Below are 19,955 nucleotides of genomic sequence, written 5' to 3'. Positions count from 1 at the left end.
GCTGGAGAAGAGCTGGGAGGAAGCACAGCAGCACCAGTAGCAGGGCTGAAGCACTCATCACACACCTGACCTGGCAAGAAACCGATACAGCTGGGGGGATACTGGGACACACAGAGGCTCTGAAACGGTTTATTGCAAAGGGTTTCTGCAGACAACAGGGGCAGGAAGCACGGTCCTTTTTAGGCCTGTAGCTTCTCTACTCCTCACCCTCATCATCATCCTCGTAGGAGTCCAGGCCCACTTCCTCGTAATCCTTCTCCAGAGCGGCCATGTCTTCCCGTGCCTCAGAGAACTCCCCTTCCTCCATGCCCTCGCCCACGTACCAGTGCACGAAGGCGCGCTTGGCGTACATCAGGTCAAACTTGTGGTCCAGGCGAGCCCAGGCCTCGGCGATGGCCGTGGTGTTGCTGAGCATGCAGACGGCGCGCTGCACCTTGGCCAGGTCCCCCCCTGGCACCACCGTGGGGGGCTGGTAGTTGATGCCCACCTTGAAGCCCGTGGGGCACCAGTCCACAAACTGGATGCTGCGCTTGGTCTTGATGGTGGCGATGGCGGCGTTGACGTCCTTGGGCACCACGTCCCCACGGTACAGCAGGCAGCACGCCATGTACTTGCCATGGCGAGGGTCACACTTCACCATCTGGTTAGCCGGCTCGAAGCACGAGTTGGTGATTTCAGCGACCGACAGCTGCTCGTGATAAGCTCTCTCAGCAGAAACCACAGGAGCGTAGGTGGCCAGGGGGAAGTGAATGCGAGGGTAGGGCACCAGGTTGGTCTGGAACTCGGTCAGATCCACATTCAGGGCTCCATCAAACCGTAGTGACGCTGTGATGGATGACACAACCTGGCTGATGAGTCTGTTCAAGTTGGTGTAGGTTGGGCGCTCGATGTCCAGGTTGCGGCGGCAGATGTCGTAGATGGCCTCGTTGTCCACCATGAAAGCACAGTCCGAGTGCTCCAATGTACTGTGAGTGGTGAGAATGGAGTTGTAGGGCTCCACCACAGCAGTGGAGACTTGTGGTGCTGGGTAGATGGAGAATTCCAGCTTGGACTTCTTGCCGTAATCAACAGAGAGTCGCTCCATCAACAGGGATGTGAATCCAGAGCCAGTGCCACCTCCAAAACTACGAAACACCAGGAATCCCTGGAGGCCTGTGCACTGGTCAGCCTGTGGAGAGAGACAAGTAAGGTTCCCTCAAGCTCTGACTTGGCTGGATGGAAGTTTCAGACTTTTGTTTGTGTAGCTGCAGATTCCTCCCAAGGTGCAGCAGAGCTCACGCCACGCTCCCGCCCCCGAATGATGCTGGACCCCAGTCCAGGGAGACACATCCCCTCTCTGCAGTCACTCACCAGCTTACGGATCCTGTCCAGCACCTGATCAATGATCTCCTTGCCAATGGTGTAGTGCCCACGGGCGTAGTTGTTGGCAGCATCCTCCTTGCCAGTGATCATCTGTTCAGGGTGGAAGAGCTGCCGGTAGACTCCTCCCCGAATCTCATCTAGGAGAGAGTGGCAAAATTGATTTGCTAACTGGATCTGGGGAAAGGTAGCAGGAGCACTCTTGGGAATGTCCTGCAGTGGGTTGTTGCCCAAAATGATGACCACAATCAGAGCCCAGTTGGGGTGCACTCACCAATCACGGTGGGCTCCAGGTCCACGAAGATGGCCCGTGGCACGTGCTTGCCAGCGCCAGTCTCACAGAAGAAGGTGGTGAAGGAGTCGTCCCCCCCGCCGATGGTTTTGTCGCTGGGCATCTGCCCGTCGGGCTGGATGCCGTGCTCCAGGCAGTACAGCTCCCAGCACGTGTTGCCCATCTGGACGCCGGCCTGGCCGACGTGCACGGAGATGCACTCGCGCTGCGGAGGGGAGGCAGGGTCAGAAATGCAACACTGCAGGAAGTGCACAGCCCTGGAAGCACTGGGGCAAGCCACACTGCCCTCGTGCCTGGGCGCCTGTGTCCATTTCAGTTTTCTGCTTTCTCCCAAATCTAGTGCTCTGCCTCTCATCACTGCACTGACCACCTCAGGGGCTCAAGGAGATGCAGACCCATCTGCAGCAGCCCAGGATATCAGGCCACCCATCCCCTGGACTGGCCTCACCCACAGCCCTGGATAGCATCCAGTGAGCACCTTCTCCCTTGCCCAAACATCCATGTGGCTTAAGGGCTGAGGCCCTGCAGCATCTGGCACAGCCCCTGTTGCTATTCCAACAACAGAGCTGGAGGCTGAGATGGCTGAGCACCACCAGGACACTGGGAACTGAGGGCACTGAGGAAGGGTGCCCAGCAAGAGGGGGGATTTACAAACATGAATGGTTGCCATGCTCTGAGGCTCAGCTTCCCTAAATTAGCTCTAGAGGGGGAGGAAGCGTTAGCTGCACTTTTTAAGTCAACAGAAAGGCTGAGGTGGGAGGGTCTCCTAGCTCACAGCTTCAAGGGTTCCCCAGGAGAAGCCAGGTGATGGTGGACTCTACCACCTCACTCCCTTCAGATGAAGCACCCCAGAGCCTGCAGTTCTTTTGGTAAGAATGAAAATATTCAGTCTTAGACCTGCTGTTGCCAAGGATTTGGATGTGTCATCAGGCACAACTGAGTCAGAGGAGCATCCAAATCAAGGCGGATTCCCAGAGAGAGCCGTGGTGCCCCAGTATGAGTCAGCTGGCAGGAAGCTGGTGGAACCAGCCATTTTGCAGGAGCAGGGCAATGGCTGCTGTCCCACAAAGTTGCACAGGATGCAGCATGTCCTGGCTCTCTGTGTCTAAAGTGCTCTCAGTGCTGCCTTTCAGAGCCAGCAGTGACAGTGAAGGATGGCAAAAAAATAAGCCCTTGATAGCCATGGTGAGAGGCAGAAGGCCATGTCTTCACCTTTCCCAAAGCTGAGGTACAAGAAGAGCAAAGCAATACCCCACCTATCCCTCCCAGCAGGTCCATAAATGTTGTGTAACACAAGGAGCCAAGGGTAAGACCTGAGGACTTAAGGCCTGAGGTAAGTCTTCCAAGATCCTCTACAGAAGGGCACAGAAAACACTTGGCACAGATGCAAGCACCTCAAGGAAGAGGAGATGAGAGAGGAGTGCTCCCTGGCAAGGGACCCTGTGATTTAGCATGGGGGTGGCAGAGGGTTATGCTGCTCACTGCACTTCAGCCCAACAACAAGCAGCAGCCAGGACCGGCTCCGTGGGACCCAGGCTGACACCAGGCTGGGCAGAGCCCAGCAGCACCAGGACACAGCACTGCTGCTCTCCAGCCAGTCGACTCTGCCTTCTCCACGGCAAAGTCTGGCACAGGAAGGGCTGGGAGCGTGGGACAGCAGGCAGGGTGCCCGGGAAACCTTGGGGCTGGGATGCTCTCCAGGGCAGCTGGAGAGCTCATGAGCCAGAGATGGCCGCAGGACCACGGCGGCAGGGCAGCCTGGAAGCCCACCCACCGTGATGCCCACCCTTGGAGCAGGGCAGTGGGTGAAGGAAGCCACAGCTTACTGCCGGAGCTGAGCTGCGGGCCGGCAGCGTGGGGGGCTGGCAGGCTCCCCGCACCGGGGATGGCACCGCGGGACGCGGGCAGGAGCCGACACTACTCAAAGCTGCAGAGGGATGAGACGGGGCTTGTCCGCAGCCGGGGGACTCGCTGGTGGCTTCCTTGCCACGGGTACAAGGGGATGCCTAAAGACGGGAGGCTGCTGAGAGCAGGGCAGGGAGCAGCTCAGGAAGAGGCTGAAGCCAGGCAAAGGCAGGGCGAGCACAGCGGGCGCTCCCGTGGCCAGCCGCCCGCATTGCTGGGCTCCGGGCAGAGCCCTCCGGGAAGGCGCGGAGAGCCCGGCCCGCTGCGGGGAGCACCGTGGGACCGGGGGCAGGGAGCACCGGGGCTGGCACTCACCATGATGCCGCCGCTGCCGCACGAGCCGCCTGTCCCCGGACCGCCGCAGCTCCGCGCTCCGGGACGGCCCCGCCGCCGCCGCCTTATACCGGGGGCGGCACCGGCGCTCCGGGGCGGGTCGCCCCGCCCGGGACGGCCCCAAGCGCTTTCATAGATTTGCGTGCATTGCGAACATTTGCATAGATTTGCATAAATGGGGCTGTGCTGCCTGGCGGGTGCGCTGGTGGGGCATTCGGGGAGCAGCATCCCCTGAGTGGGGCACCCGGGGGTCCCCCCGAGGAAAGGGCAGTGGGGCATAAGTGCTGTTCCTGCTGTGCTTGCCAGTCTTGGCAGAGGGGTTCTGCTGAAGAACAGAGAGGGCACCTTCCAGCTTGGGGTCCTGCTGGTGAAAGGCACCATCCAGGCACAACCAGGAGAGGCTTCGGGGGTTGAAGCAGGAAAAGCAGCAAAGAGCTTGGCCCAGGTCCCCCCTCCTGGTGGGCTTAGGTGCTGATGTGATCCTTGAGCAAGCAGTGAGCCAGGTCTCTGGCAGCCACCCAAGGCTTCTTGAAAAACACCTGGGAGAATTTCTGAAGGAAATACTGGTGGAGGAAACCCTCCAGAGACGAGTCCAAACTTTCCTAACGTCTTTGGAGATCACTGAATAAAAAGCAGGAAAACTCAATCCTGTCCTTTGTGTCAAGCCCCTCAAGCACAATTGTGCCCCAGGGCTGTGTTGAAAGCCCTGCCTGCCACAGGGCTGCTTCTCCATCCTGGCTCTGCATTACCTTCACTGGTTTGATCTGATCTCACAAAGCTTTATGAAATGAATAGTGAGGGTGCAGGGAGAGCTTGGAGCACCTTGGAGGGCTTTTATTGGAATCTACAGTGACTTCACTGATGTCTGGCCTTACTACAATGAATAATGTGCCCTACCCCTTCCAAAATACTCAAAGCATCCACTGTGGTGCAGAACCAGCCCTGCATCTGCCTCAGCATTCTGACTTAATGATTTTTCACTGAAAAGTGCTGTCATCTCTCAGCTTGATCTGAAAGTTGAAAGCTGGACCTAAATCATCCACCCACAATAGCCTTTCTTTGTGCCTGAGTCACCTGGAAAGTGTCACCTTCACTGATGAGCATGTGAAAAGTGACTGATTGCAAGAGCACTGCTGCAAAGCCTGTGCTGGTGTCTAAGCAACACATTTTTGAGACCTGCTGAAATGGCTGAGCCAGAGGATCAGAGTGGGTTTAATCAGGTTGATGGGAAAATATAGAATTTTGTGTTTTTTGGTTTTGTGTTTTTTTTTTTTTTTTTTCCCACAGAAATGCCCCAGGTAGTAAGTGCTGCTGAACCTGCAGAGGATTCTGTGGTGACTGGATAACTCTGGAAATGCCTCCCTGTGGTATAAATGTCCTTTGAGTGACCTCAGAGATCACTAGATAACACAGACCATGCTGATGCAGACAGTCCATGAGAGTGAGAGAGTGATTGGTAGCACTGAGGCATCAAAATTTGAGCCCCAGAAGTTAATTGGAGTGAAAAGGAGTGATGGTATCATCTTCCCTGTGAAAATCTTCACCAAGGTGTTCATTGTAACACGTAGTGGATGCCAGGGAGTCACTTCTCACTGGGTGTGTCCTGGAACCCTCCTTAATTCCATGGTGCCAATTAATTCTAGGGCATTTATAGCATGAATACCTTCAGCGTGCTTGGAAGCAGAGCTAGGCAGCCAGCAGCATGTGCAGTTCACCCAAATTCTGAAGATTCATATAATGATCTGGTGGTACTCAGGGGTGCAAAATCATGGATCATTTTATGTACCATGGTGGTGGAGAGTTGAGAGTGAAATGTCCCTGATTTGTCAATGCTGCAAATGCGTGTTCACAGTGAAAATACCCACTCAGAGGCTGTTTCGTTGGGCAATCAGAGCGAGAATAACTGACAAGAGAGCCGTGAGTCATTGGGAGCTGCACATCCCCACGTGCCTCTGATCTGAAATGCCCAAACAGATGTCTAAGCTTTTTTGAAATGCTTAAGAACATCTGGCTAAATCCAGGGAGCACCAATCAGCTGCATCTTGTCAGTGCCTAACTGCTCAGCAGCCTGCCAGATGCTGGTAGCAGCAGCCTGAAAGCACACAGCAGAGGCTGAGCTCACTCTGGCTGGATTTGTCCTGAGGCAACCCCTCCCTTGCAGGGATGTTACCCACACATCTAAGAAAGCCTTGCAAATGTTTTCAGACAACATCAGAAGCCACACGATTACAAGAATTGCTCAGGAAACATTTTCATCGATGCTCAGAACATAGTTAGACCCTGCATCAGCAACCAGAGAGATGCAAATAGCAAGCAAGGAAAATTCTAGGCTATATAGTCGGAATTCAACCATCTCTTTAGTGAAGGATGGGGAAAACACTGAAGATACCTGAGGGGCAGAGCCCTGCCTGCTGCCGGGGAAGCCCCTGCTTGCCACTGTCAGAAACCAGCCAGCTCTTGGCAGGTACCTGCTGGTGCAGGAACACCTCTGAGCAGAGCTTGCAGTTACCCAAACAAAGCCTCTCTCTCTATAGCTGAGCTGTCTCCCAGAAGTATGTTAAAGACTGCCACACCTAAAGCACCCAGAGCTGAAACTGGGGAGGAGATGAGTTCAGAGCCCAGCCTGGTACCTCCCATCCACACCCCAGTTCCCTGCTCTCTTTGCTGAGGAAAGCCCAAACTATTGCTCCAGTTTTCAGACCTCAGTTCCACCCTGCCTGCTCCAGGCAGAACAAACAGTGTAATGGGGCGGTTTGGGGACATGTCCTTCTTGGGAAGGTAGAACAGAGCACAGCTGTGCTGTGGGTTTGGCAAGGAAGCCCACTGTGCACCCCACTTTAAAGCAAAGACCAGATGGTGAGAGGTGCTTCAGGAGCAGGGCTCCTCTCTGTGTCTCTAATCTCAGCCAGGAGCTTCCCAAAGAGGTTGTATCTGTGCTTGCCCTGCTTACCCCTCCTCTGTCCTTGCTCTGCCCTTAATCCTCTTAGCAGGTGGGGAGGTGGAGAAGCCAGGATGTACCTCCAGCCCATCAGTGCCCTGTGCAGTTTGCTCTCCAGCAGTGGCACAGGCTGGACAAGGTTGGCTGGTGCAACCAATAAGTCTGTTGAAAGCACGGAGCTCGACTGCATGTTGCAGATGTGAGTTCCAGCAAGGCCCTTGTGATGCCAACTGCTTCAGCAGAGTCCCACTGAGCATTGTGCAGGGTCCCTAAAGCACAGCTGGCTCCTGCTGATGGCCCAGCAGCATATGTCCCAGTGCTGCTGAGATTCTACTATGGCAGCACTTGGGACATACTTTGCCACCCTGAAGAAGTCTAGCACAGCATGGGCAGAAGATGTTCCCTCTGCCATTCCTTAAGATATGCATGCCTTGTCTAGGTCAGAGAGGGCCCTCTGAGGGCCTCATCCTTCATCTGGAGTAGGTAGAGCCGATCCAGAGATGAGAAAGAAGGAAGGCCAGATGTCACAGCCTGCAAGGAAAGAATGGGGAGAATCAGAAGACCAAGAAGAGACTCAATAAAGGCCTCACTGAACATCTTCAGCAACCCACACATGGCATTTACGCCCAGAGACCTGCTGGGATGTAGGGCACAGTAGTGATCGGACAGAAGTTTTCTGCTGCAGCTGAGCAGCAGCAGCATAATTGCCGGTTCAGATATAATGAAGTCAATTGTGCAAGGCGTGCTGCATTGCCCAGAGCGTGTGCCCCAGCGCAGAAACAATGAAGCTAATTCCAGACCTCGCTACAGTCCTAAGCCCTGAATCACAGGGCAGGAGCGGGAGGCACTCCCGGGACACAGGCAGCCCCGCAAGCCAAGCCCCAGCCTGCCAGGCTAAAAGGGGCTGTGGGACAAGCTGGAACGAGCTCTTTCTCAGGCAGGGCAGGCCCTGGGGGAGCAGCCTGCCTGGCTCAGAGCCAGCTGCCCTGGCTGCGGTGTCACCTGCCTTTCTTCATGTCCTGGGAAAGGCAGCTACACACCCACGGCAGCAAAATAAAACCTCACCTGGCTAATTGCAGTGACTTCATGTCAGAGGTCTGAGCATGCCTGGTGTGAACAATCTGCCTCCAGGCGGGTGGCAGAGGGACTGAGTGGCTGAGTGGGCCCATATTCTCAGGGAATACCCGTGTGCCATGCCGATGGGCTTCTGTGGAGGTGCCAGTGATGCTTTTCATCTTCTCCATCAGCTCTCAGAGCTGGTGATGGCACAGGCAGTGCAGGAATACCTGGAAATAGAAGTGCAATGAATTCTGCAAAGTTGTGTGATGGTAGGAGCTCCTGGAGGGATATGGGTTACCCCAGAAGGCTGAAGGGGCTCTCCAAACACCAGACAGAAATGTAGGCATGGTGATGTCTTCATGCCCAGCCCTTTAGGCCTTCCTGTCTTACAAGTTCTCAGAACAGCAACAAAGCTGTGGCCAGCTCTGTCGCAATGCCAGAGACATGAGCTGGCAGTGATGGGGCAAGAAGCAGCCACCACTTCCCCTGCTCCCAGGAGCTCATGCCTTGCCTGTGGGACAGCAGTGAGCCCCCGGGCAGCACAGGGGACATGGCAGATTCACACGGGGCAGCTCTGCAGATGTACCCTCTCCTCTGAGGTACATAAACCTCAGCCAGGTGAGCCAGTCCTGCACCCACTGGGAAAGGAAATAAATAATTCCTGTCACAGAAGCTTCTTTACAACGGCCCCACTTGTGCCCTGGCCTTTGGAGAGCAGTTGAGCATCCCGTGGCTGGAGAGATGTCTGAAAGGTGTTTTGTTTTACACTTACACGTGGAAGTGAGTTGTATAATAATGCAAACAGTTTGTTGGCCCCAGGGCAAGCCAAGGGCAGAGCTGGGCCTGGAGAAACTAGCCTGGAGTACTGGGGATGGCTGTAGAGCTGTTAAAAATGGAAAGGAGGTGCTGGCAGCTGGCCAAGCACTGTTGGATGTCAGAGGGAAACAGTTAATGTGATAAAAGATGCATTTAATAACTCTGCTGGGTAATGGCTCCCAGAGTGCTCCTGCCGGGAGCTGATGCGTGCAGAGAGAGTGTGATGTTGTGAAACAAGGGCTGTCCTCCTGCTCCTCCCAGAGCCTGGGGCTGGGAGCCAGTGGCCTCAAGTCACTGGGCCGACACCTTGAGCTCAATGGCCATCTTGAGGATACCTGGCTTAAACTGGCATCTGAGAGCCTCCTAGCAGAGTTAAGCCAGGTGATGGCAGGCTGTGCATGTGAAATAACAGCCATTTGGCAGAATTTCCCTGTTACAGTCTCGGAGCACCAATTGCTGAATTTTCATGCTTAATGTGTCCCTCCTCGTGAGGGCAAGCCACCTCCAGGCACCCTGAGCACAACTAGGGCTGCTGTGCCCTCCCCTGTGATGGAGTGGCCTGGACAGCCTGGCTCTTGTTCTGCCACTTAATAGCCTGGCACTGGGCACATTCTGGAGAGCTTTGCCACCTCCCAGGCAGGAGGATGCAGAGTCTGGCAAGAGCTGGGCACCAAGCACTCCTGCCTATGTTGGAGCACCCTAAGCAACTTTATTAGGTGCTGATTAACATGGAAGACCCACTTGCCAAACACTGCTGGTTTCAGTTATTGAGATGACAGGTCTGCTCAGGAAGAAAGGCTGGGCTGTAACTTGCTGTGAGGAGGGCGTGGTGCCGGCGAGGCAGGAACCCATGTGCTGGTTTGCAACAGTGAATCATCAACAAAGAGCTGCTGGGACTCCTGCCAGGCTCCCCTGGCCTCCACGGTTTGATCAAGGGTCTTGAAGTGAATCCCACACTACCGCTGATCAAGTGTCAGGGTGGCCAGAGGATGTGCAGAGTAATAAGTGACAAGACTGCCCCTTCCTAAAATTCTCAAAGTAATTACTTCAAGCAATTTTGCTGTAATGTGGCCTTTTAATCAGACAATTCTTAACCACCTCTGAGATTTGTCCCCTTCAATAGCTACTACCCTACCAAGCTTAGCATTATCCCAAATTTTTCTTAGTAAACACTTCTTATCACCGTGGCCCTTGCAATCAGCCCTGGGGATCCCCACTGCTCCTGGCTAACAAGCACACCTTTGATGTCTCTGGTGCAAAACACGCTGGCTTGGCATGCCAAGATAAATATTAAAATAAAATAAATATAGGGGCAACACACAAAGTAGATCTGGAAAGACCATTGGCAGCAGCTCTGAGCTTCCTTCATCTGTGGACACGGAAAACTGATTGTTTCACCCCTCTCAGCAGCAATGCCGCGATTTATGCAAATACTGTTAGCATTATCTCGTGGCAGCTTCCAAGTGAGGGTGTCATACCAGTGGTGTTGATCTGAATCAGCCAGACATATAATCATGCTGAAGGTGATGACAAGTTTGCAAAGCAACACTTTCCTTACCTGAGACAAGGATATCAGTAGTAAATACATTTTTCAGTATTCTCTGCTGATAGAATAAAAATAATTATTCTGTCATTTCTTTCTGGTATTATCAGTAATCTAGAGTTTCCTGGGTCAACCAGTTTATTTTTTTAATGACTGGAGTGATTTCTGTTCTTTAGTCCTTTGGAGTTACCCCAGTTTTCCCAGCTCAGTTAAAAATTGCCATCAGCAGCTCAGCAAGACCCTCGGTTAGGCTCACTAATGCTCTCAGTGTGGGCCTGATGAACTGCAAATGTCGATTTCAGCAGGTAATGTGTTACAGTGGGTATGTTACAGATGGCATCCAAACTGCAGACTTCTCTTTGCATCCACAGCACTGTCTCCAAGGTTCCACTCTTGCTCAGGTAGTTAGGCACCAAGGGCTGTGGAAAACCACAGAAAGCTGCTTTCTGGCATTCTTTTTTCCTCTTTCTCGTTTTCTTCTCATGCAAATGCATTTGCTCCATGTCCTTTTTTGCCTGTCCCTGCTTGGCTCACTGTTTGCCTTTGAGCCATGCCTAGGTGAAGACAATGGGCCAAGGTTGGGCATGGAGCTGGAGGGCACAGTGAGTACCAGCCAGCCTGTGACCCCAGTCCTACCAGGCACTGCAGAAAATCCTGGCCAAGCCAGATGAACACCAGGGATGTGGAGCTTGGGAGGATGTGGGCATGAACATGTTGGTGTGCATGAGCAAAATCAGGTTTTGCTTCACAACAGAATCCCTTCCTGTCCAGGGTGAGGTGCAGCTTCTGCTCCCTCTGCAGCTGGAGGGTTCCCTAGCATATGGAGGGGGTGTGTGGTGTCAGTCTATTCATTATCTTTCATCTCTCTTCCCCTGGGATCTGATCCAGCCCATGCAGCTCCCAGCTTCCCTGTGGATGAGTTTGGGGTGTTCTGCTCCTGTGCCCCACAGGGTTATCCAGCCCAACCTGTCAGCAACCACACGCCAAGGATGTGGGCAAATCCCTGCTGCCATGAGGCTCAGCTGCTCCCTGGGCCTGTGTGCCTGCTCATCACGGATAACCTGTTCAGTCATGGGCTTCTGCCATCTCTGCCAGCCTCTGACTCTGTTGATTTAAAATCTGCAAGCACCTCAGTTTTGCCTGGGTTTTGGCTGGGGCAGCATCCCCGTTGTCAGCACACGCAAGCATCCCTGCAAGGCAGAGCCTGGGACGCAGAGCCTGGCTCTGTCACATTGCTAAATCTGCCTCAAAGTCATCGTCCTGCTTGATCCAAAGTCACCCTGGCTTTGCTGTTTCTTACTTCTCTGTTCTGCCATGCAAACCAAGAGCAGCTGCATGACTTTGCCTGCCTGGATTGTCCCCAGTCTCCAGAAGGTACAATTCTAAAACAGCCAGCTGAGATGAGAACAGAGTGGACAAGGAGATGGGCTGGTGGCTGAGAGCCTGGCCTCCAAGACAAACATGCAGAACATGAAAAACATGAAGGTGTGAAGAAATTAGCTGTGCAGGGAAGTTAGGCAGGGTGGACAGGGCTTTTTGGATGAGACAGCAGGACTGTGAGTAAAAGAACCAATGTGGACTTTAAAAATGGGAGTAAAAGAACCTATAGACATTTTAAAAATTGCTCAATGTCTTCACCAGCCCCCTGTACTTGGGGGTCCCCAATCTACTGCAGCCCTTTCAGGGGTGAGCAAGCCCTGGAGCTCCCACTGACCCCTTTTTTGGGCCATGCCAAGAGATGGCCAGCAACACCAACTGTCCTAGAAGCAGGCAGGCAGAGGAAGGTGGCACAGAAATGGCACCCACGAGCCTGTCTGACTCTGCTCAAACCCTCTCACTCCATCCTAGTGGCTTTGGCTCCTGCTCCTTTCCTGCTGCAGCTCCACTGCAAGGAATAGGGGAGAAGAGGAAGGGAGAATGGGGAAAAGAGGAAGGGAGTTGGCTGCATGTGATGAGGGGAGCAGCAGGCACACGACTTGCTGAGCACTTCTTAGCTCAAAAATTGCCAAGAATACAATTTTTCAGTACATAATTGCCAGTTTTGTTAAGGCTGTGAAAGGGCTTGTGTTTTCATGTGGAAATCAAAAGCTGAAATGTTGTGCAGTGCTGAAAAAAAATATATAGCTTAATTTGTGGTTTGTGTAATAATATATCATGGGTTTATGATGCAATTCTGTTGGCTTCCTGAGAGATTGGGTAACCAGGATAAAAACATTTGGTCCGTTGGCATCCTGCTTTGCTCACCCAAAACCTCTTTCCTCAGAAAGTCTCAAGAGTATTTCATGAGCATTTTTGAGACCCTGAAAAGCTGAAAACAAGCTTGCAACACAGCAATACTCAAAATTTGTTAAGAAATAAAGGTTTTCTTGAGACACACTCAAGATGCCTGTGCTTGATTCGAAGCTGATGTGAGCATCAGGACTTCAGGCAGACCTAGGAGGAAAGGGCAGGTAAAGAGGGCAGGGTGCTGCAGCTGAAGGTGTGAGGCACCAGTGGGTAATGGGCTTCTTTTATTTGGAGTAGAAGAGGGAGTGTGGCAGGTCTGGGATGAGGCGTGGCTGATACACACCTTCTCTCCTTCCAGTGCTATGCTGGGCTACTGCCCAGCTCTCCACTGCCTCCCCTAAGAATAGCGGGGAGGTGTCAGTCCACCTCACTCCAAATCCTCAGGGTGCGAGGGAAAATTTTGCCATGAAGGCATCAGCAACGTGCTCCCCCAGCTCCAGATTCACAGCCAGCATATGGAGCTCTCTCCTATCCCAGCACAGAGGCCTCCCCACCGGTGCGCACAGAGCGAGCTGAGATCTGTCATCCCGGGGGCCTCCTTGTCCTCACATCAGCCGCAAAAGCCAGGGAAAGGAGAGCAAGGCACCAAGACTCGGCTCCTCCTCGCCCTCCCAGCCGCAGGATGGGATCCCTGTGAAGCAGCCTGTGGCTCCATCTAGTGCCCATGCCGGCTCTGCACCCACTGCTGGGCCGACGGGCCAAACCAGAGCCCCGGCAGCCGGGGAGGGGCCCGGGCCACAGGCAGCCCCCAGGGAGCCGCTCCCTGCTCGTGGGCAAACAGGTACAGGAGGACAGTGCGGCAATGGAATCCAGGGAAAAAATCCCCGGGGGCAGGAAGTACTTCAGGCTGTTGTTCAAGGAAATCATCAAGGAAATTGCCGTCTGATGGCAGGGGACGGTCTCCCATCCCTTGGAGGGAGAAATGCCTTTGGCACATGAGATGATGCCCTTGGCATTTCATCCACCCCAGGCGCACGACTCATGGCTGGGGAAGGCTTTTCTCGGGGATATCTGTCCTGGCACTTGTCCCTGAGGAGTGCTGGGAATGGCCTGTCTCAGGCCTCCTCATTCTGCCAGGCTTCCCAGCTAGGAACGTCTGGGAGGTGATGAAGCTTCCAGCTGTGGTGCAGGTGTGGCAGTGGATCCAAAAATCTCTGACCCTGCAGAAAGATCAAGCTCTCTGCTTCTCCCATCCAGGCCACAAGAGGGAATCATAAATCCCCGTGGCGAGGACACATTCAGAGGTGCAGCTGACCGAGACCGCCCAGGACCCTGAGAATGGGTGAGCGCAGCTCCTCTGCAGCAGCTGTCCGGGCAGGGGCCGTGAGCGAGAAAAGCCAACAACGCAGCTCCCGGTGCATTCTACGGGGCCCGGGCACCCTGGTGCGCGGGTGGCCTGCAGCTCCGGGCTGCCGGTGCCACTGCGGTGCCACAGCGGTGCCACAGCGGTGCCAGCCGGCCCGGGCTGCGGGCAGAGAGCTGTGCCCGCCACTCCGGCAAGCTGCGCCCCGTCATGTCCCCCGCCCCGACAAAGCGCTGAGTCACCTCGGCTGTCCCCCCCGGCCGGCTCCTCCTTGCCGGCGGGACCGGCCGGGCAGCTGACTCGGCGGGCAGCCAGCGGCACGCGGCGCCGGGCGCTGCCCCGGGCTGCAGCCGTGCCCCGGCGCGGTGCGCTGTCAGCACCGGCGGGACAGGCCGCTGCCACCGCACCTTGCTGGCGCTGTCCGGGGCCCAGCGCGGCCCTGGGAGCGGAGGAGCCGGCGGGGACGGAGACCGGGACGAGGCCAGACCGGGGCTGAGGGAGCTGAGGGGGACTCGACCGGCGCAGCGGCCGCGCTGCCGGTCCGCACGCGCCTCCCATTACGTCACCCGGCGAACGGCGAGGGCGTGACGTCAGGGCCCGCGGTTGGCTGCGGCCGCCGCCCGTCACGCAGCGGAGCCGCCTCCAGGCCCGCGGTGGCCCGGGCGCGGGGGACGCGCGACACCGGCCGCGGGCGGCCCGGGCGGGCGGGGAGGGCTCTGCGGCGGCGCTCAGGTGGGCCCCGGGCCGGGACGGGGGGAGCGGGGCGCAAGGGGCCATCGGGGAGAGGCGGCCCGTGGCGCACGGGGGGAGCGGGGCCGGCGCCGTCCCTTGCCGTGCTGCCACCACCGCCCCTCCCGGTGCCCCAGATCCGCTGGCCGCGGCCCAGGGCCGCCCGCCGGTGGCGGCGGGGCGGGGTGCGGAAACTTCCAGCAGCGGCGGGTGGCCCCGGCAGCGCCGTGTTTACGGCCGGGCCGGGGGGCGGGCCCAGTGCCGCGGCGGTGCCGGTGCCTGCGCCAGCACCGCCCTCCCGTCAGCTGGGACTCACGGGCCGGGGGCGAGTACCGGGGGCGGGACGGTGCCGCGGGGGGTCGCGGGGGGCTGCAGCGGCCGCATTCTGCTCCTGTCCCCCACCCGGAGCGGGCCGGCCGGTGGAAGTGTCCCGGCGTGCCCGGGGACGGTCCCCGCTGAGCCCTTAATCCGCTCCAGCCGCTAAGCACCTTAGCGGGCTGCGGCCTCCCGCCGCCCCCCGCCCCGCCACTGAGCCCCGGGGGAGCGGGCAGGGAGCGGCACCGGCAGCGGAGACCCTTCCCCCGTTCTCCCCGCCTGGGCAAGCCGGGGTGACCCGGCGGGACGGCGGTGCGTCAGCAGCAAGGGTCGCCGTCCGGGGCTGCCGGTGCTCCCGGGGGGCCGAGGGGCGGGCAGGGTGCTGGGGAGCTGGGCATGGCTTGTGGCACTGATTGCTCTCGGGAGGCAGTGGGGTGGCCGGGGCGCTAGAAAGGGTGAGCAGCCTGCCCTTGCTGTCCCACACCCAGCACTACCGGGCTGTGCCTGTGGATTCCTGACTTTGCCTTCTCCCCCTGCAGTGACCCCGTGGGACAGCTCACGTCATGGTCGACTACTACGAAGCGCTGGGGGTGAGCCGCAATGCCTCTGCCGAGGACATCAAGAAGGCGTAAGTGTGTGGCAGTGTGCCTCTGCCTGTGGGGCAGAGTCCCCCGAGCACCCCCACCTGGTGCCAGCAAGGCAGGGGCTCCCTTCGGGGCAGTGGGGACAGGGCCCAGCTCCAGAGGTGACAATTCAGCCTTTGTTTCCTTTGTATGGATGCCAGAGCAGGGCTGGGCTTTGCTGCCATACAAAGACATCTTTTGGTGGGGTTGGTTCCTCTGTCCCTGCTGTTAGCCTGGGGCTGGAGGCAAGTCTTGGTGGTGTTTGGAGGCTCCCTTTTCTCTCTCTCTCTCTGCCAGAGGGTGCAGGGATGGCAGATAGTTGGGGCACAGGGACTCTGCTGGCATCAAAGTCAGGGGACTGGAGGTCACAGAGTGAAGAGCAGTCCCCTTTTAGGGATGTGGGCAGGTGGGTGCTGTGCCTCAGGTACTGCTGGGGAGCTGACAGAGCCTCCTGAGTGTCTGCAACTCCTGCCTGGTGCCCTGCCCAGGTGCTGCTGCTCTCACTGGGGTGAGGCATTGCCTGAGGGGAATGCCAGCAGATTGCTGGCTTGCCAACAGGTGGCAGAGGTCCCCGTGGGGGGCTTCCCAATGGGGAGTGGGAGAAGCTGAGAAGCATGGGTTAACCCTAGCTAGCTGCAGTGGAGAGGAGAGAGCTGCTGGCGCTCTCCTGGCCCCAGGGGGCCCCTAGCAAGCCCTGGTCCATGCACACTCACAGTGGAGCCCATGAAGGCTCCAGAACAAACCTGTGAGCATTGTCCAGAGCCATTGATGAGGGCAGCTGAGGTGGGCACACGTTGCTCTGCTGTGGTTGTGCTGCAGTTCTGGGGTAATTTCTGGTTTGTTTGTTTAGTCTGTGTGTGTTGGTGTGTGTATGCATAAACATGTATATATCTATCTATATGTGTGTATATATATTCATATATTGAAACACATACTGTTGGGAGGAAGAACTAGTCCAGGAGCTCCTGTTCAGTGCCTGAGGCTGTAGGGTGCTGGGGGAAGCAGCTTGGGGTGCCCCTGCCCAGGCTAGGAGGTGCATGCTCAGGTGGGGGTTGCTGCGTGCCCATCACTGGCCCTCTGTGCAGGTACAGGAAGGCTGCTCTGAAATGGCACCCGGACAAGAACCCAGACAACAAGGAGTATGCTGAGCAGAGGTTCAAGGAGATCGCCGAGGCGTATGAAGTACTGTCGGACAGTAAGAGACCACAGTGATGTCTTGTGTGTGTGTGTGTGTGTGTGTCTGCCCTTGGGACTGTTCACACTGGCATGTCCTGCTCCTGGGCTCGCCCAGGCTGCATCCCTGGCTGTCTCCAGGAGGCAGTGGTCCCTAGAGCTTTACCACACAGCTTTTGGGGCTTGGTTACTTCTTCACATGTCTCCCAAAACAGCCTTGGGAGAGATGCCGAGCTGTTGACATCCACAATGGGCTCTCCCCAGTGGGCCTGAAGCTTTTGCATTCTTGCCCAGTGGTCTTACTTGGTTTTGAGTTCAGTGCTGGAGCTTGTGCCAACCACCTCCTCTTGCTCCCTGCTGTTCTGTACCTCCCTTGGTTGGGAGAAGTGTCAGTGCTCCTGTCCCCACCTGGCAGGCAGCTTCCCCACAGCCCCCTTTCTTCTTGCAGAGCAGAAGCGTGACATCTACGACCGCTATGGCAAGGATGGACTCATGGGAGCAGGTGAGCAGGGCCCTGGGGGTGAGTGCAGCTCTGGATACATCCCTGCCTGTAGACCCTTCAGGGGAGATGTCACCCAGGGCTCCATTTAACACTGAGTGTCTTCTCTCCAGCAGGAGCAGGCAGCTCCAGGGCCAGTGCAGGGGCCCCCGAATTCACCTTCACCTTCCGCAGCGCTCACGACGTCTTCCGGGAGTTCTTTGGCGGACGAGACCCCTTTGCTGAATTCTTTGGTGTGTGTGGGGCAGGGGAGGCTGGCTCTTGGGCATCTGTGTGTCTGTGGGGCAGCTGCTGAGCCTGGGCATAGAGCTCATGGCTGGCCCTGGCAGAGGATTCCTATGTCAGTGCCCTGCTTCTGGTTCACCAAGCTGATGGGGTAATGCTGATGGGGGGGATCCCTGCCTTTCAGATGACATGATGCCCTTCTCTGAGCTGCGAGGACCTGGCCCCCGGCACCATGGGGGAGGCCACTTCTTTTCCCCCTTCCCAGGATCCTCAGGTAGGAGATGCTGCCATTCCTCCCAGCAGGGGAGTCCCAGAGCACCATGTTCCCCTGCACAGAGTCTGTCCCCTGCCCTCCTGCCGCCCACCCTGACACCAACCTTGTTGTTCCCTTCTCTAGATTTCTTCGCCTCATCCTTCAGCTCTGGTCCAGACGCAGGACTGGGCTTCCGCTCTGTTTCCACCTCCACCACCTTTGTTAACGGCAGGCGTATCACCACCAAGAGGTGAGGGCAGTGCCAGCCCACCTTGCTCCCACAGACTTCCCTCCATCAGCCGGCCTCTGACCCTGCAGCTTCCTGCTGTGCTGCATGGGCTGCATGGCCCTTGACCGTCCATCTGTCTGTCTGTCTGCAGGATTGTTGAGAACGGGCGGGAGCGGGTGGAAGTGGAGGAGGATGGGCAGCTGAAGTCGATCCACATCGATGGTGAGAAGGGGCACTGCAGACTGAGTTGTTGAGGTCTCCACCCTTTCCCTTTGGGATGTCTGGGAGGTGCTGCATCCGGGCTTTGTTTTGGACTGAGCCTTGGTTGGCCCTGGTTTGGAGCTCTGCACTGAAGGATTGGTGGGGTGGGTTGGAGGTGCCAGGGCCCCACTCCATCTTTGGAGAACTGGAGTGGATGAGTCCCCCAGCCCTGCCGCTGTCCCCACAGGTGTTCCTGATGACATGGCGCTGGGGCTGGAGCTGAGCCGGCGGGAGCAGCACGCCTTCCCCAGGCCACGGCCCCCCTCACCGCCAGCACCGGCCCCCCGCCAGACCTCGAGCTCCTCACCTGTCTGCCTCTACACGGACAGCGAGGATGAGGATGAGGACTTGCAGCTGGCCATGGCCTACAGCCTCTCTGAGATGGAAGCTGCGGGGCACCACCAAGCAGGTGGGCACAGCCCCGGCTCCCTGTCGGCACCGGGGGGCAGCCACAGCAGCCCGTCCTCCGCCCACAGAGCCCGCGGTGCCCGGGGGGGGCTGGAGCAGGAGCCACGGGGGGCCAGCAGTTCTGCTGCAGTGGGGCACGAACCTGCCCCCAGAGTGAAGCTGTGGCACTGCCCCCTGCTCTGAGCGTGAGACAGGGAGAGGAAAGCAGGGCTGGAGTCTCACTGCTCGGAACTCAGCTCCTGCCTCCCCTAGCAAGGGAGGGGGTGTCTTCTGCCCTGCCTCCTTGCTCAGGTGAGCGGATGGCTAGTGGCATCCCAGCGTTGGAGGCTCCCAGACTTGGAGGTAGTGGCTTGAAGAGGAGCCCCCTTGATGGGGTCCCAGGAAGAGGGGCAGCTTCCTGCCCTGTCTGCTGGAAGTGTGGGGGGCCCATGGGCAGGCATGCTCTGGCTGTGCCCACCCCTCTCTCCCTGCCAGCCATGCAGGCAGGCAGGGTGTCCAGCGGGTGCCTCCCTGGCTGCAGCCTGCCCCTGCCCAGGCTGCAGGGAGTGCTGAGTTGAGCTCCCCTCCTTGCAAGGAGGGCTGTGCACATAGCCTCTGCTTGGTGCCTTGTGTCTTGTCTCTTCCCTCTGGATGCTGTTGCTCCTGCCTGTACTCCCTGCTCCTCTGTCTCCTTGCAGACTCTGCCTGGTCACTCCCTTCCGTATGCCTTGCACACCCTCCAGGGCACCGTTCCCTCCTTGCTTCCCACAGCAGCAGTGACCCTCCGTGCTGTTCACAAGTGTTCCTTCCCTCTTCATTGCCCGTAGTTCTGCCTTGGCTGTCTTCCTCCTCCGCCTGGGACCTTCCTCCCTCCTTCCCTGCCTCTCCCCAGCCCTTGGCCGAGGAGGATTTCACAGGTGCTGTTGTGTACCCCCCTCCGCTTGTCTCCCCAGGTGTGTTCTGAGGCTGCTGCGCCCGGGGACCGCGCACGCCCACTGGCCCACGAAGGTTCTCCCAGCCAGGACTCCGCTTTCTCCCTGCACGGCCACCCCCTGCCACCCCCTTCCCCAGCACCCTCTGGCTCCGTGGGATGCGGTGAGGGGGGGCACAACAGGGCTTGTGGCCGAGCAATCCCGGGGCTGGGGGGAGAGGCCCCGGGCACCGCAGGGTGGTGGAGAGGGTGGTGACGGGGGTTGCTGTAGATTAGGCTGCTGGCTGTATGCAGCGAGGGGCAGCATGGCTGGGCTCAGCCAGCAGGGCTGGGCTCTGCCCCCCTCCTCGCTGTAGCCCCCCTCTCTACCCCCCTTCTGCTAACAGCTGTCAATAAACCTGTTTGCAGTAGCTTCTGCCTGTGGGGTGTTTCTGGGCTGGGGATGCAGGGTTCTCATCTTTGCCTGCAGGTGAGCCGTGCTTGTCTGGCAGTTGCA

The 19,955-nt window shown here is 57.4% G+C and overlaps 2 protein-coding genes across 6 annotated transcripts; one reads left to right on the top strand and one right to left on the bottom strand.

The window, feature by feature from the left end:
- Positions 1–24: 24 nt before the first annotated feature.
- On the bottom strand, positions 25–3,934 carry LOC131085491 (tubulin alpha-4A chain-like). Its single transcript, XM_058027741.1, has 4 exons — positions 3,872–3,934; positions 1,634–1,856; positions 1,351–1,499; positions 25–1,168 (listed from the first exon to the last, which is right to left on the bottom strand). Exons 1-4 carry the CDS (start codon positions 3,872–3,874, stop codon positions 197–199), a joined length of 1,347 nt encoding a protein of 448 aa, XP_057883724.1. The 5' UTR covers positions 3,875–3,934; the 3' UTR covers positions 25–196.
- Positions 3,935–14,482: 10,548 nt separating this feature from the next.
- Positions 14,483–19,869, top strand: DNAJB2 (DnaJ heat shock protein family (Hsp40) member B2). 5 transcript variants are annotated; one of them, XM_058027879.1, is made up of 10 exons: positions 14,483–14,566; positions 15,418–15,506; positions 16,587–16,696; positions 17,123–17,176; positions 17,287–17,406; positions 17,583–17,672; positions 17,796–17,901; positions 18,032–18,102; positions 18,329–18,550; positions 19,482–19,869. In XM_058027879.1, the coding sequence occupies exons 2-10, from the start codon at positions 15,442–15,444 to the stop codon at positions 19,490–19,492; spliced, it is 849 nt and encodes a 282-aa protein (XP_057883862.1). In that variant the 5' UTR covers positions 14,483–14,566; positions 15,418–15,441; the 3' UTR covers positions 19,493–19,869. The 5 variants fall into 5 exon arrangements, with proteins under 5 accessions (XP_057883862.1, XP_057883861.1, XP_057883858.1 ...); XM_058027878.1 differs by having other exon boundaries at positions 17,290–17,406; positions 18,329–19,869; XM_058027875.1 differs by having other exon boundaries at positions 18,329–19,869.
- The last annotated feature ends 86 nt before the right edge of the window (positions 19,870–19,955 follow it).

Source organism: Melospiza georgiana, chromosome 7 (genome assembly GCF_028018845.1).
Source record: "Melospiza georgiana isolate bMelGeo1 chromosome 7, bMelGeo1.pri, whole genome shotgun sequence".
NCBI lineage: Eukaryota > Metazoa > Chordata > Aves > Passeriformes > Passerellidae > Melospiza > Melospiza georgiana.
Note: the sequence above shows the minus strand (reverse complement) of the source record. Positions and strands in the feature narration are given on the sequence as shown.